This window comes from Toxorhynchites rutilus, chromosome 3 (genome assembly GCF_029784135.1).
Source record: "Toxorhynchites rutilus septentrionalis strain SRP chromosome 3, ASM2978413v1, whole genome shotgun sequence".
Taxonomy (NCBI): Eukaryota; Metazoa; Arthropoda; class Insecta; order Diptera; family Culicidae; genus Toxorhynchites; species Toxorhynchites rutilus.
Genome location: NC_073746.1, coordinates 291,939,167 through 291,953,453, shown reverse-complemented (window position 1 = coordinate 291,953,453; position 14,287 = coordinate 291,939,167). Strand labels below are relative to the sequence as shown.

The following is a 14,287-nucleotide window of genomic DNA, read 5'->3' as shown; positions in this document are numbered from 1 at the left end:
TGTCGAGACGAGCAAAATATCCTATTCCAGTACACGAGTTTCATAGAAATGTTTTATTTGGTGAACTGGAAAGATTTCTGTCACTTTTTCTCGGTATGATCAGTGATGTCAGATGTGAGGACATGTTTTTATTTCGAGGAAAACTACAAACATTTTTAAAATTGATCAATCGATACTTTTCTTCTAGTGCCAAAATACTAAAATCATAACAAAAAGAAATAAGTTTCATATATCTTTTGGTTTCATTAATATTTTTTCTTCTAGCATGTGGCTTCATCACTCAGATGTTTTGTTATTATGGATTTATTGGGGCCAATGTTTGTTCACCCAAGCTCGTCTGCTCGTCTCGTCTTCTGGAATAGGGCCCACAATCGGCTGGACCGTTCCGTAGGTAGAACTCCTACCAGTTTGCAAAACTTAATTTCGAGTAAAACGCGTTATAAAATTTTGGATCTGCGCTCCTAACGCAAAGACTTAGGTCCTCTAATTGGCTTGTAACTTTGGAACGGAGCATCGGACGAACCTGGGACAAAAACTACAGTAAAGTAGACGTCCCATAAAACATTTTAGGCCAGAATTTTGTTTTACAATTTTTCCAAGTTTTCATAGTGTACTATCCCCTTAAGACTATTAGGATGTCATCTCAGGATACTAACCATGTCCGTATTTTTCTACCTGTCTTTTTATTGGGCCTTGTTTTCCCTTTTTTATTTTGAATGAGTAATAAATTATTACGTTCGCAAAGAATAAACGCCTAAGGGCTTCTGAATTTGCGCTTAACAAGTAACACTATATCTGCCAGTTATAGATGAATTATTAGTAGTATAATAGATTACTTTGATCCAGTTTACAGTCAATATCCTATACACATCATATATAAGATTACCGCTAGTATATCTTCTATTGATTATAATGGTAATAGGAAACTACTTGAAAAATTACAAAGTGAACAAAAGAAAAATCAGCGCCAGTTGAATGTTAATATGGATGCCTATTGTTTTCAAAAACCCTTCCGCAATTATTCCAATCCCTGTTCCTTAATTAGACTCAACTGGGGGAAATAATGTCAACATTATTTGTTCCAGTCGAATAGTAATTTTGAAAATCTTTGGTTTTTTTCTCGGTCTAATAAAAATTTGTTGAAACTGAATTCGTCATTAAGCTGAAGCGCTATATTTTAGATGTAATGCTATTTTACTTTCAAATTCCTCATTTTCATCGAATTCGTTTCGTGTATTATAGGTGTACTTGGGTTTATTAAAATTGAAATAGAAAATCTAGCTAAATATGTTTTCCTTTTTTTGTTTTATTTTTGTATTTTGTCTTTTTTTCTTTAGTAACTTTTTTATTATTTCCTACAAACGCATTTGATACTTGAAATTAAGTTTTTTCTACGTTAACAAAGATAATGGAACTAGCGATATAAGGCGGAAATATACGTGAATATGACTGCTGGTAGTGTTATCGCATTGTGTTTCATTGCAGCGTTCCACAATTATTTATAATATAGTCACAAAAGTTAATTGTTAGTTCAAAGGTTTGTCACTTATAAGTTAACTGCTCATAGTAATTTACAAGTCAATTCATAGTAAACTAATTAAAATAAATTTGATATTTTCCTCGTGAGTGAATTTCATCAGACCACATTTTCTCAAATCTTCCCAAAATGTCCGATGAAACTAATAATGAAACTAATGACGAATCCACTAGGAACACCATTCAATTACATCTCCAGCATTAGCATAGTGTTTTTACTATGAAAACAAATTTGGAGCGGAAAACAAAATGTATTTACATTCCATTCGACTATAATCGAATGTTTAGCTTTATCCAAAACCAAGCTACAAAATAATTCAGAGTAGTATTTTTCATCTATACAAATTATCTTCGAAAGCAACAAAAAATGAACCTCTTCATTAATTTCAGCGTCTCACAACAGAACATAATTCAATTCGAAAACTTCCTAAATTTTGGGTAATTTCTGAGCCACCACAAGTGGATTCTCACGCTCGAGAAGTTTCTTTCCTTCGAGTTTAAAATTGTAAGAACAGTTGTGCGCCTCGGCGTAACGATGCTGTGCGCAGAAAATCTTCTCGCAATGACATTTCATGATCATGATGACGCCCAGCTTGCGGTTGCATTGCGCACAACGAAGTTTCTTCGATTTCAGCGGCTCGGCAGGGTGATGGTGCATTGAAGATTGATCTAGCGATTTGACTTGGGAAATAATGGGCGGTAATCCTTTCTCATCCGACTGGGTGGGATGGGCTGGCTCCCCACCATCCACCTGATGGATAGCCGAGTAATGAGTGTCATCACTGAGCAAATCATCATCAGTTTCGGGGAAACTTGACTGGGTTTTCAGCAGAAGTTCATCTTGTTGGAGAATTTCAGGCAAAAGAAGGTTTGTGTTGTTGGCCTTTTGCAGCATCTTCGAGGTCGAAGTGTTAGAGTTTCGACTTCCCCCGAGGTTGATGTACTCCGCATTGTCGAATATATCGCTCGTATCAATCTCCACAAAATCGTCGAAGAAAGCATTGAAGAGACTTTCATCGGATGGAAAACAGTAATTCGTAGCAGGTGTAGAACAGTTGTTGAAGGGCGAAGAAGTATAGTTATACGGAGGATGACCGGGTAGCAAACGATTCCGTTGGTTTATATCGTTCGAGGATGGCATTCGATTATTGCTACCACTGTGATAACTGCTATTTTGCTGACTACTGGTAGTATTCTGGGTATTGCTACTGGTATTGTTACTACTATTGCTACTGCTACTAATACTACTTCCATTGTGATGAATGTTTCCACCCGAACAACTTAACCTAGAGAACCTATATTCGAAATCTGTGAAACTATCGTCAATCAGATTCGAACCGCTTCCACCGCTGTTATTTAGAACCGGATCTGCAATACTACTTAAATTACTAATACCAGGCAACAATTGCCCTCCACCCTGTTGATATCGCAAAATATCGCTTGCTTCTCCGTTCTTCATAGAAAAAGCCTTATATCGGTTTAAATTCTCGTAGCTTCTGACGTAGGAAACATGATCATTATTTCTATGTTTTAGCAATGGCGACAACTCTCCGTTGTCACCACTTCCAGTCTTTTTCTTCGTGGTAGCGTTCACGCACTCCAGCTCGGAGGTTGAACTTGACAGACCCGCATCGTTCAAATTGGTGTAACCCCTCCGATATTGTGATGGGATTGCGTCCAATCGCGACAGTTGCGGGGCTAAATTACAGTTGGTCCCTCCGAAATTATTTAACAACGTAGGACTACTGCCGAACGTTTTACGAAATTCATTCAGATCGATCGATTTCGACTTGTTGGCCTGGTTCTTGTAGATGAGGTCCGATATACTGAACAAGTCATCCTCATCGGATGAAATCGATAGATCACTGTGTATAAACCCATTAGATGTTCGCGAGTTCGGGACCTCCTCTTTTTCCTTGCCCTCGCCGGCAGTCGCATAGTTATTCATCGAATCACTGGACAAGGCATTCCAATGATTGATCTCTAAATTCGAAACTGCTGGTAGCTTGAACACGGAACCACTGCTCGCACCCTTTTCCAGCAGTCCATTGTTGATGAATTTCAGCTCGAGTTCATTTATTCCCAGATCCGAGTGGTGATGGTGGTGTCCAACGCCGCCATAGTGAGGAGTCCAGGTACTACCACTGTTCGAGGGCCCGCTTCCTATGCTCCCGATCGCAGTTGCAGCGGCCGTTGCCGACGGCGGATGCTCGTACAGTTGTAACAGGGAACCAGACGCTAATTTGCTCTTCTCGCTGTTGGCCTTCGTTACACTTCCGGGAGCTAATGATGCTTGATTCTCAGACAATCCAGCGTGGCCGGTGTCCTGCAGCTTCGCGAGCGAGTTGAAATTCTTCGGCGATTCGCCACGCAGTGCGACCGTTTCCAGATGTGGATAGGAACTGTGAAACGATTCGACCGGTGAATCCTCTCGGATCAGAAGTTTCGGCAGCTCGTACGAACCGTTGTCTGAGGAAGAAAGAGAGGGAGAAACATCAGTTAAATTTTACTATTCATTTATAGGTATTATGTCTGACTTTCGTTCGAGCCACTCGATTCGAACATATACCAGGTGCACTTCAACTTTTCTAACCGATGTCAACAACGTTTCTAGAAGAATTCGAATCGAACGAAGTTTTTCGTGCTTCGAGCGAAAACAGGAATACAAATGGACAGAACTCTCGAACGCATCTAATTTGAATGAAAACAAGAATGAGGGTGATAGGCTTCATTCAGAATTCTATCAAAATTCACAAAATTGAAAATTCAGCATCACATCATCTAGCAAAGATGTTTAACACGTTGAGTGTCACGGTTTTATAGCGATTGGATGGCCATATTTAAACGTATTAGGACCATCGTTTCTTATCGTAGTGGAAGATATTTCTGTTCGAAAGGGAGTGCTTATGAGCTGGGGTTCTTTGGGGGGTATTAGGCTGGAGCCCCTCAACGACTTTGCTTTTGCTGATGACATTGCAGTAGCTTGGCAAGCAGTGGAGAGGGTCGACCATTTCCAATATCTTGGCTGCCAGATCGCGTTAGATGGCGGAACCAACATCGACATCGCAAGGATAAAAAAAGGTGAGAGCTGCTTTTGCGAGTTTAACGAAAACATGAAAGTCAATCAGTTCGGGTTGAGCAACGTAATGGACAAGATGTGCGCGCTTCGTTATTTCCGATTGATTGTGTTTTAATAACCTATTATTTTGAAAATGGCTGAAACGTGTGCTTTGTGTGCTTCTAGTGAATTCGGAAGCAGTGAGGTTTTATTAAATTCACTGCATAGATAATAAATTGGAAACAAAAATTTGTAAAGTGAAACGAACGAAGCCATTTTTTCCAGTTCGTTTATGTTGGTGAAAACTTTCCGTTTCGTTGTGTTAACCAGTCGTCGTGCAATTTGTTCCGTGATGTAGTTCCCTTGTCGACGTGTGTTTGCAATATTGATGCAAACGATTTAGCTTCATCTTATATCTATATGAACTCGTTGATCGTTTATGGATTCTAGTGGTTGTTTTTTTTCGGAGTGTAGATATCACGGTCCAAAAATCACCGTCATGGTACCGGTCTGAGCAGGCAGTAGCGTGAGCTAAGTTCTCTCGTTTTCGAATTCTTCTCCTCTCTCTCATTCACATATATCTAAGGATTTTCTCCCTCCTATATTACATATTTTATTTAGTTTCATTCCAACATTCTTTGTGTGGACACCGAATGGACAACATCGTTGCTGGACGGGCTGGACAGCGAGGGATCGAGTGCCTTTCTCAAGGCAAGAGGGCGGAGGTGGAGGCGCTGGAGTAGAATAGAGTAGAGTTTTCAAAGGGCTTTTCTCAAGGCTAGAGACGAATGAACTGCAAAAGTTTAAAGTCTCTAAAATACAATACCTTCCTTCCTTCATTCCAATTAGAAAACGAACTATACGCTTGCTTCCATATCTCCTCTCTTCGAATGTTGCTTTCACTATCCCTTCTATTATCTTGTTCGTATTGTGTAGGCTATGGACTTAAAAGTTCATTCGCCTCTAAAATTCGTTCTATCCCTCGGGAAAGCCTTTACGATAATGGTGGTTGTTATTTCGTTTTTCTTCAATAATATCAATTACGTTTTTATTATTATTCACTAATATAATTTATTATATATTATTCATAGTCAATTCGTTATTTAATTTCTAGCGAATTCCGGGGTAATGATGTATGCTACATATAAGAAAATTCGTTCCTTTCAGTCATCTTCCAATGATTGCGTAATACATCGTATTATATATTTTCAGTGATAGATTCCAATAATTTTGCCCAACATCAGAGATGATTTTTAAACAGTAGGTGATAGCTGCAAGTGCAAGAATAGTATAACGGCGGCACGTGTCAGGCTCGAATTTGCGATTGCTGTATTTTAGATTTATAGTTAATGAAGATTTATAGTAGGTTTTAGAAACCTGTTGCATTTAGATGAAGGAATGAAAAAATTGTATCGTGTATTTGGTATTGTGAATAATGTTTTTGTTTTTCATTTCAAATATTGGGTTAGATTTTGTTTGCGAGATTTACGCTTAGAGCTTTAGGTTTTGGACTTTTTCATTCTAGAATTTTTATTTTCCTCAGGTTTCACAAGGATAACTTTTCTTCGTCGCGATTAGAGTTCGATCAAGAGTGCACTCGTTGATTATAATATATTTCCGGTTTCCAACTGATTATAGAGGAGTTTTTTCAGTTATCTTTTCAGGTTTCACAAACTCTTCGCCGTCTTGATTAGTGTTCGATAAACAGTACACGTTCGAAGAAATTCTATCGGTTACCTTCTCAGGTTTACTAAAGATAAATTTCCGTAGTTGTGATTGGAATTCAAAAAAGAGTATTCGCGATAACTAAGGGTACGCGTGATAAATAACAGAATATATAGCCGATCCAATTAGTTATACAGGATACCTAAAGATAATATACTATGTGTTATGACTCATAAGATCTTTGGAATTCAGTTTCGTCAAGTGGTCGTCAGTTCACGTTTACATAATCATATCACTTACCGGAGTGAATCCTGATTCTTACCTCTCCCACTAACAACTCTCCCTCCCATGATAAACGCTAGAGAACCACGCTATAGAGGCAACCCTTCTGGCCTTCGGGCGGCGGATATCATACTAACATTCCTTCCCTTCCCCTGGTGACTGTAAGGACGTGGCCGGCTTCGTTATTGACCATTTAAAGCTGGAATCGCCGAAAATTGCACAACGAGAATGATTTGCTTATCCCAAGCGTCATTCTGTGTGTTCTTTGTGCAATTTGGTTGGTTCAGGTCAATCACGGAGAGCAGCTACGAATTGTACAGTTCGCCCAAGCTCAAGCTCAAGCTCAACATGAAAGTCAATCAAAGTCAATCACCACACAACAATCCGGATCTTTAATTCGAACGTGAAATCAGTGCTGCTTAATGCTTATGAGACGTGGGACGTGACATTAGAGAACGCGCGGAGGCTTCAGGTCCAGGTGAACCGATGCCTGAGGCATATAATTCGTACCTGGTGACCAGACAACTGGATCTCGAATAACGAACTCCATCGTCGTTGCCGGCAGACGCCGATATATACAGAGCGTAAGTGGCGGTGGGTTGCCCACACATTGTGGAAGAGTGATACGGAAATCTGCAGACAAGCATTAGGCTGGAACCCGCAAGGACATCGCAGCAGAGGCATACTCAGAGGTTCCTGGCGACGGAGCCTCACAAACGAGATAAGAGGAATCGACCCAAATTTGGTCTGGACACGGGTTAAGGCGAGAGTTGCAGATCGCCCAGGATGGAAGCTTCTAACGAAAGTACTATGCTTCCAGCATGGATCGCAGCAACAATAAGTCCACTGATTACCTGTAGAAATTTGCATCATCACCTAGGATTTGATACCGCCGGGATTTCTTCACCGTACCGTCACGTGCAACAAGCCGCGGAAAATATACGTTCCGTAGCGAATAGCTTTATGCTTTCATCTGGTATTATATTTCAGAAACTGCAAGATTACAAATTGTAACTCCCATGGTTTAGTGGTTAGCGTGGCGCTTACCATGATGGGGGCTTCGGGACAGGACAGGGACCCCAAGGGTTCGATATCGGTTTTCCAGGGGTCAATATAAACAAAAAAATATTTTGGGAGTCGACGGTGTTTAAAAATCGACCCTTATTGATCAACACGAATTTTTATTTGAAACTTTCAAAATACTGTATAAGTTGTGTTACGTAAACCAACTTGTTATAAGAATGACTTATAACGTTTGCCTTGAAAAATTGACTTTTTTCGGATGATCTGCCGTTCTACGCATAGTTGTCCTATGTTTCAAAATCAGCATCTGACAAAAACGCCATCGAAGTTTTCTAGCATATTTGTCTACAAGAAGCTTTGAGCATTTCAGTTTAGCAATACACCGGATTTTTTATGAACAGTAAACTATTGTCCAATGAATTTTGAAAAGTTCTCCTCACAGGAATCAATCAAGTTTGATTTTAACTTTAAAAATCCATGGTAGGACAGTTATGCCTAGAATATCAACATGGGACGATTGAACTTGATATTGTTTTTTGAAATATTGGGAACAAAGTTTTTTAAGTTTTTTTTGTGTTTTCCCGAAAGCTTATGCATAACAACATCGTTTTATGAAGAAAAGTGACAATTGTCAAAAAGTAACATGGGACAACTATGCGTAGAACGGCAGTGATGACTAATACATATGATATGAATATGACTAAGACAGATAATTGAGTTTGATAAATTTCCCATGGAAGGTAATTATATTAGTTTACTTGCAAAAAAATTCTTCTGGCAGTTAACCAGAACATTCGCCATGGCGGACGAAAACATGTGTGTAGGCATGCTTTCATGTTTTTGAGTTCTTTCTTTGTTTTATTTATCAATTCCTTCTCAGTTTTCGCGACAAAATTGTTGGAGTAGATCTTCAGGCTTGCCCAGAAATTCTCGATGGGACGCAACTGGGGGACGTTGGGCGGGTTCACCGAATTGGGTACCACATCGATATTCAGCCGCTTCATCTCGTCTAACGATCGCTTCGAGTAGTGAGCCACCAGAACCTGCCAGTACACCGCGTCTTAACCCTTATGGTTTTTTCTTGATGAACGATGCAACTTTCGGTAAGCACTTGGTACCAGAGTAGCAAAATCTCACACTCATTTTACTGACAGCGCGAGATATTGAGACAACACCAAATTCAATCACCAATGCCCCTGCAGTTCATGACAAATGAACCGAACTTAATTACATGCAGCTGACACTCCGTCAGGTGCAACATTTGGTTTTTGCATTATTCTCCTCACTCATTCGTTTCACTAGGCCGTATGAATAAAATCAAAATTCATCTTTACTTTACTTCATTCGTGCAGTCGAGCAGTGAGATTAAGTTTTTACTACGTTTGGTATGAATAGAAGAAACAACAAAGTATTTACTTTTCGAAAATGGATGTTTAGCTGATTTCGTACGAATAAAACAGCATTCATCAAGTATTTACTTCGTAATTATCAAGTATGCTCATGAGCATACTTTGGATCTGAAAACACTTTCATTCGTTTTGATTTCATATCCTATATATGTTCAATGCTGCTATCTTGCGCTTGAAGTTAAACAAGTTAACGATCCGCATTGATGGCATTAAGCTTCGTTTACTAGTTTAGGGGAGCGTAAAAAAATTGATTGATTTTCAGGCGTTCATTCCGCCTGAAAACGTTTTTAAAATTTAAATTATGAATGTAAAATAACCTTTCCGTACAAATTTGGCATTCTGTTTAAATGAAAAACACTTTTGTTTGCAGGTGGTGAAAAAATCATGTACGATAATTGTTTTTGAAGACAACTTTATATTATAATGAAAAGTTTCACTAATAATGTTGAAAATGTAGACAAAGGGTTAAATAAAATTCGGAAAAAAGTGTTTTAAGTGATTAAATAACATGATGTGAACATTTTCATTCAAATTTTAACATTTGAAAACTGGCTTCGTGTCTTCTAATATGATAGGTTATACTAACAAGATAGGGACCCAAACTATTGTCCCTAATTGAAAGTCGCCACCAGACGTCGACACTATTCCTTTTTCATCGCGAATTCACGCTTTGTCCAAAAAACGTTTTGAAACGAAACCTAAACAATCAGTTGACAGATGTTTGACAAAGTAAAAACTATGTTCGAATTCGAAAATGAAATTAGTAAAGTAAACATTTATTCATACGGATTCGAGTAAATACTAGGAAAGTTTACTTTACTTGGAAACGGGCAGAATAAGTAAATACGTTTTTTTTTTTCATACGACCTACTGTCTCACTGACAATGAACACCCGAAATAATCATACGCATCTTCGATCAGCTGACAGTGGATGGGAACAAATATCCATCCAGAGAAATATCATCTCACTGACACCGCGTCAGACGTTTAAACGCGTGTTCGTGTGTATGTTTCCCTGGTATGTTTCTAGCCCCGGTCCCATTTTTGTGCCGCTTATTGCACACACATCGATGGGCAACGGCGCATTCGAGTGCTGAGTTTATGGGTGTATGACCAACGAAAATTTCACCAGGTCGCAATGAAAGGTGATATTTTTGGCTTGGGCATTCACTGACATCGAGAATGGACTGATATTTCTGTCGATGGAACGAAAACTATATCAAAACAAACGTGATGGTGAGTCAGCAGTCATAGGCACCACGGCACCGCGATAGAAAGAAAAGAAGAGTGTCGGTGGAGATATTTTGCACTGATAAAAATAGCTTTTCGATTTCAATAAGTTCTTTCGAAATTTTGCATCCCTGCTTGGTACCATAGATTTCCCCGTTCACGGCCAGTCCGGAAGTCTTGAAGAAGTCCTAAAGAAGAGCGGCCTTGAAATCCTTTTCTAGCTGATTGTCAGCCACAGCAGCAACTTCTTGGGGAACTTGGTGTGTGAAATAAACTGCACTTCGAACCTTACTTCCTTCGTGGGGGAAGTAAAATACGAAGTGCCCTGCCAGTCGTTGCTATCCAGGGTGAGATAGTTCTCGTCGTCCATCACCACCGTGACGTTGCGATTTGCCGGGAAAATCAACTTGATCATCTTATTCGGCCGCTGTCGCTGCGTCATCACCTGCAGTTTGTAGCGGGATAACCTATTACCATTATCCTTTCCCACTTGTCATAAAATCCCAACGATCCTATTCCCACAAATTCATTCCCACGCCATAAATTATCGTCATACATGTTTGTAGGCCAAATGCATTTTTATGTCACAAGCTCACAGCTGCATACGATAATATTAAATAACAACCACTCACCCTTGCAGCGTAACATTATGCAGAACTAACCCACTTCAACCAAGTGTGAAATGACAACACACAGAAACAACCACTACCCTTTTGTTCTCCGTATTGACCCGTTCGAACCAATCGAACGCGCTCACATATTTCCTTGCTGGCTCCTCCTCCTCTAGAATAGAAGCTACCTTGTGTAGAGTTTTAGTTTAAGCATTATAAAAAGTACATGTCGAATGCAAGCAACAGGTCTTTTACATTTCCAACCAATCAAGTTAACAAGTGTCGAATGCACGCGAGGACGGAACTAAGAATATAGTGATATTTATATTAGTGGAATGTGCCTGAGTTCTTTCATTCCGAAAATATATCACAAGTGCCCCAAAGTGATAGAAATTGTATACTACATCGGGTTGAACCTCCACATGGCGACCGAGACTTTAGCCTGAATCTTCGGCTATGAGTGAAACCAAACAATTTTTTTGTTTTGACGAAACAGTGAACGTTCAAAAATGGGCTTTTTCTCGGCAGACGAGATAGTGTCGAGCGCCCCAGTGTCGAGTTCACCGCAAACGATTGCTTTATGCATCCTTGCTGGTGCTGCGTTAGGTTACGGTGTTGTGCGGTTAATGCACACGTTTTATAAGAATCACTCGGAGAGAGTAGCCTCCCGAGCAGTGAGAGCGGCACAGCTCAACCAGGTATAAAGGGCAGAAGTGAACTATTTTTTTTTTTTTCTCAAAATTTGAACAAAGTGAACTAATCAACGAAGACGTGCCAACTAGACCAAAGTGAACTAATAAACGGAACTGTGCTAACCACCCATGTGAACGAACCAATAGAAACTCATTACACGAACTAGTGACCATTGGAAAAACTAAACATGTGGAACGAGAACATCAAGGACATCTTGGCCCAGGCGGAGGCCCAAGCGGAACACATCGCATTAGTGGAAAAAATCGGATGGCGGCAATATAGGAAGCAACACCCGAAGCAGCCGAAAAGAGGTTTCAATATCAAAATTGAAGACATCCATGGAGCAACCATCTATGTCACACCTTTCACAAAGCTCAGCCTTACTGATACTGTAGTAGGATACCGCCGACAGAGATGGTAAGTCAATTATAAGATGTAAAATATGAAAAAAAAAAAATTTTTGAAGTAAAAATTGTTAATGAAAAAAAAAAAAAACACAAAATGTTCATGTAAAATATGTGCTAAGCTGTAAGACTACTTGTTGTAGACATCAACAAAAACAGAAATAAAAAAATTTCGCCTTTAATTTAATGGCAAGTTTAATAGAAAACAAAATACAGAAATTACAAGTAATTGCAAAATCACTGCGATCCGAGCAAACTAAAAAGTTAAGAAAAGCTACATTGAGAACCAAGCTCGCAGAAGCTGAAAAATTAGCTGAAGATATTAAAACAATAGTAGACCCTCTCGTACACAATAAAGAGGCTGAAGAATTGTTATTGCTTGCCGAAAATGCTAATCTAATATATCAAGATATTAGAAATAAAATAAACATTATCATTAAACAAAAATCTTTCAAAGAAGTAGCTCTTGCGATATTGTTCGTTGTTGGAATACAAAAACCGAAAATGTCCAAATTCGATTACAAAGAGGCAGCCGCAATGGTGCCAATCTACGACGGCTCACCTGATGGACTCGATATGTTCATCAGTGCAGCCACACTACTAAATGAGATCTCCCCCAGCGCAAATAAAGCGTTGGTATATCAATTCCTACTGACCAGACTCGACAAAAAGGCCCGAAGAGCAATTAATAATAGCGTGGATATACCTTCACTGCTAACAAATTTAAAAACTACATGTATATCAAAGACTAGCGCCGACAGCATATTAGCGAAGTTGAAGTCTATAAAAAAACAGTCAGCAGACGAATTATGTAAGGAAGTTGAAGAGCTGACCGAACAACTCATCGACTTACACATCAAGGAAGAGACACCACCGCAACGAGCAGCAAAACTCGCTTGCCAAGCAGGAATCGATGCCCTCATCGAAGGCATTGATAACCCTGAATTAAAAACTATATTACGTGCGGGAGCCTTCACCAGCATAGCTGACGCAGTGGAGAAGGTCAATAAATATAAATCGCTGACAACCAAATCAGCAAATGTGCTTATTTACAATCGCGGGCAGCGACAACCGCCCTACCCGCATCCTAACCGTTTCAACCAGAACAATCGTGGTAGAAATTTTAATAACTATAGAGGAAGAGGTGGTAGATTCAATAATCAACCTCAACAAAACCAAAATTTTAACCAAAATCGCCAATATCATCAACAGAATTTCCCTAACCAAAACAGAAACTTTAGGGGCAATGGCAGCCAAAACTATTACAACAGACCGCAACATTTCATTAGAATTGCGGAAAACTCCGAAAACCCGGCTGCGAACCTCCGCGCGTTGTCGGACGAAGAACAGGAGGAAAACCGAAATCAACATCAAATATTTTCAACCTAAATATTACTTGTTCAATGTTTATTATAGTTAAATTAAGCATGTGCGAACAACCATGCGTTCTTATTCTTGATACAGGGGCAGATATATCAATCCTAAAGGAAAATTTGATCAAACGTACCCAGAAAATTAACAAAAATAATACATGCATAATAAACGGCGTGACCGAAGGCAAACTTGAAACAATAGGTAGTACCAACACTAGTCTACTTATAGAAAATAATAAAATTCCACACCAATTCCATTTGGTGAATAAACAATTCCCAATTACAGCTGACGGCATTCTAGGAAAAGACTTTTTAACAAAATATGAATGTAATCTGTGTTTGAAGACATGGTTACTATCCTTTTTCTTCAATGAGACTAATCTAGAAGTACCGATCCATGACACATGGGACGATCATCTAGTCATCCCCCCCAGATGCCAGATTATCAAAGAAATAAAAATTCCACATATAAAAGAAGACACTGTCATAATTTCTCAAGAAATCAAACCTGGAGTATTTTGCGCAAATTCCATAGTTAACTCTAAAACACAATTCGTTAAAATCATTAATACCAATACGTCTGAAATACTTCTACCCAAAAATTTCAAGCCACTAACCCAACCGTTAACACATTTTACAATCAACCACAACACAACTAACAACCCTAATCGTATACCAAAATTAACTGAAGAATTAAATCTAACTAACACTCCCCGTGAAGCCCAACACAAACTGATAAATCTCTGCAGAAACTATAACGAAATATTCGCTTTAAAAGATGACTTCTTAACTACCAACAACTTTTATAAACAAAACATTCAACTCAACGACAAAAACCCCGTCTACATAAAAAATTATCGAACTCCAGAGGCCCAAATAACAGAAATAAATAAACAAATATCAAATATGTTAGAAAATAGAATCATCCAACCATCAACCTCTCCATATAATTCCCCTATACTTTTAGTGCCAAAAAAATCTAATACACAAGATAAAAAGTGGC

At 39.0% G+C, this 14,287-nt stretch overlaps 1 protein-coding gene across 3 annotated transcripts in view; it reads right to left on the bottom strand.

Moving 5' to 3' along the window:
- Positions 1–658: 658 nt before the first annotated feature.
- LOC129775250 (uncharacterized) overlaps positions 659–14,287 on the bottom strand; it is a 41,892-nt gene continuing 28,263 nt past the window's right edge. For 2 of the 3 annotated variants that reach the window (XM_055779733.1, XM_055779734.1), the window contains exon 4: positions 659–4,005. In XM_055779733.1, coding sequence (XP_055635708.1) covers positions 1,964–4,005 — 2,042 coding nt within the window. In that variant the 3' untranslated portion in view covers positions 659–1,963. The remainder of the gene's footprint in view (positions 4,006–14,287) is intronic. The other variant, XM_055779732.1, reaches the window with a different exon arrangement.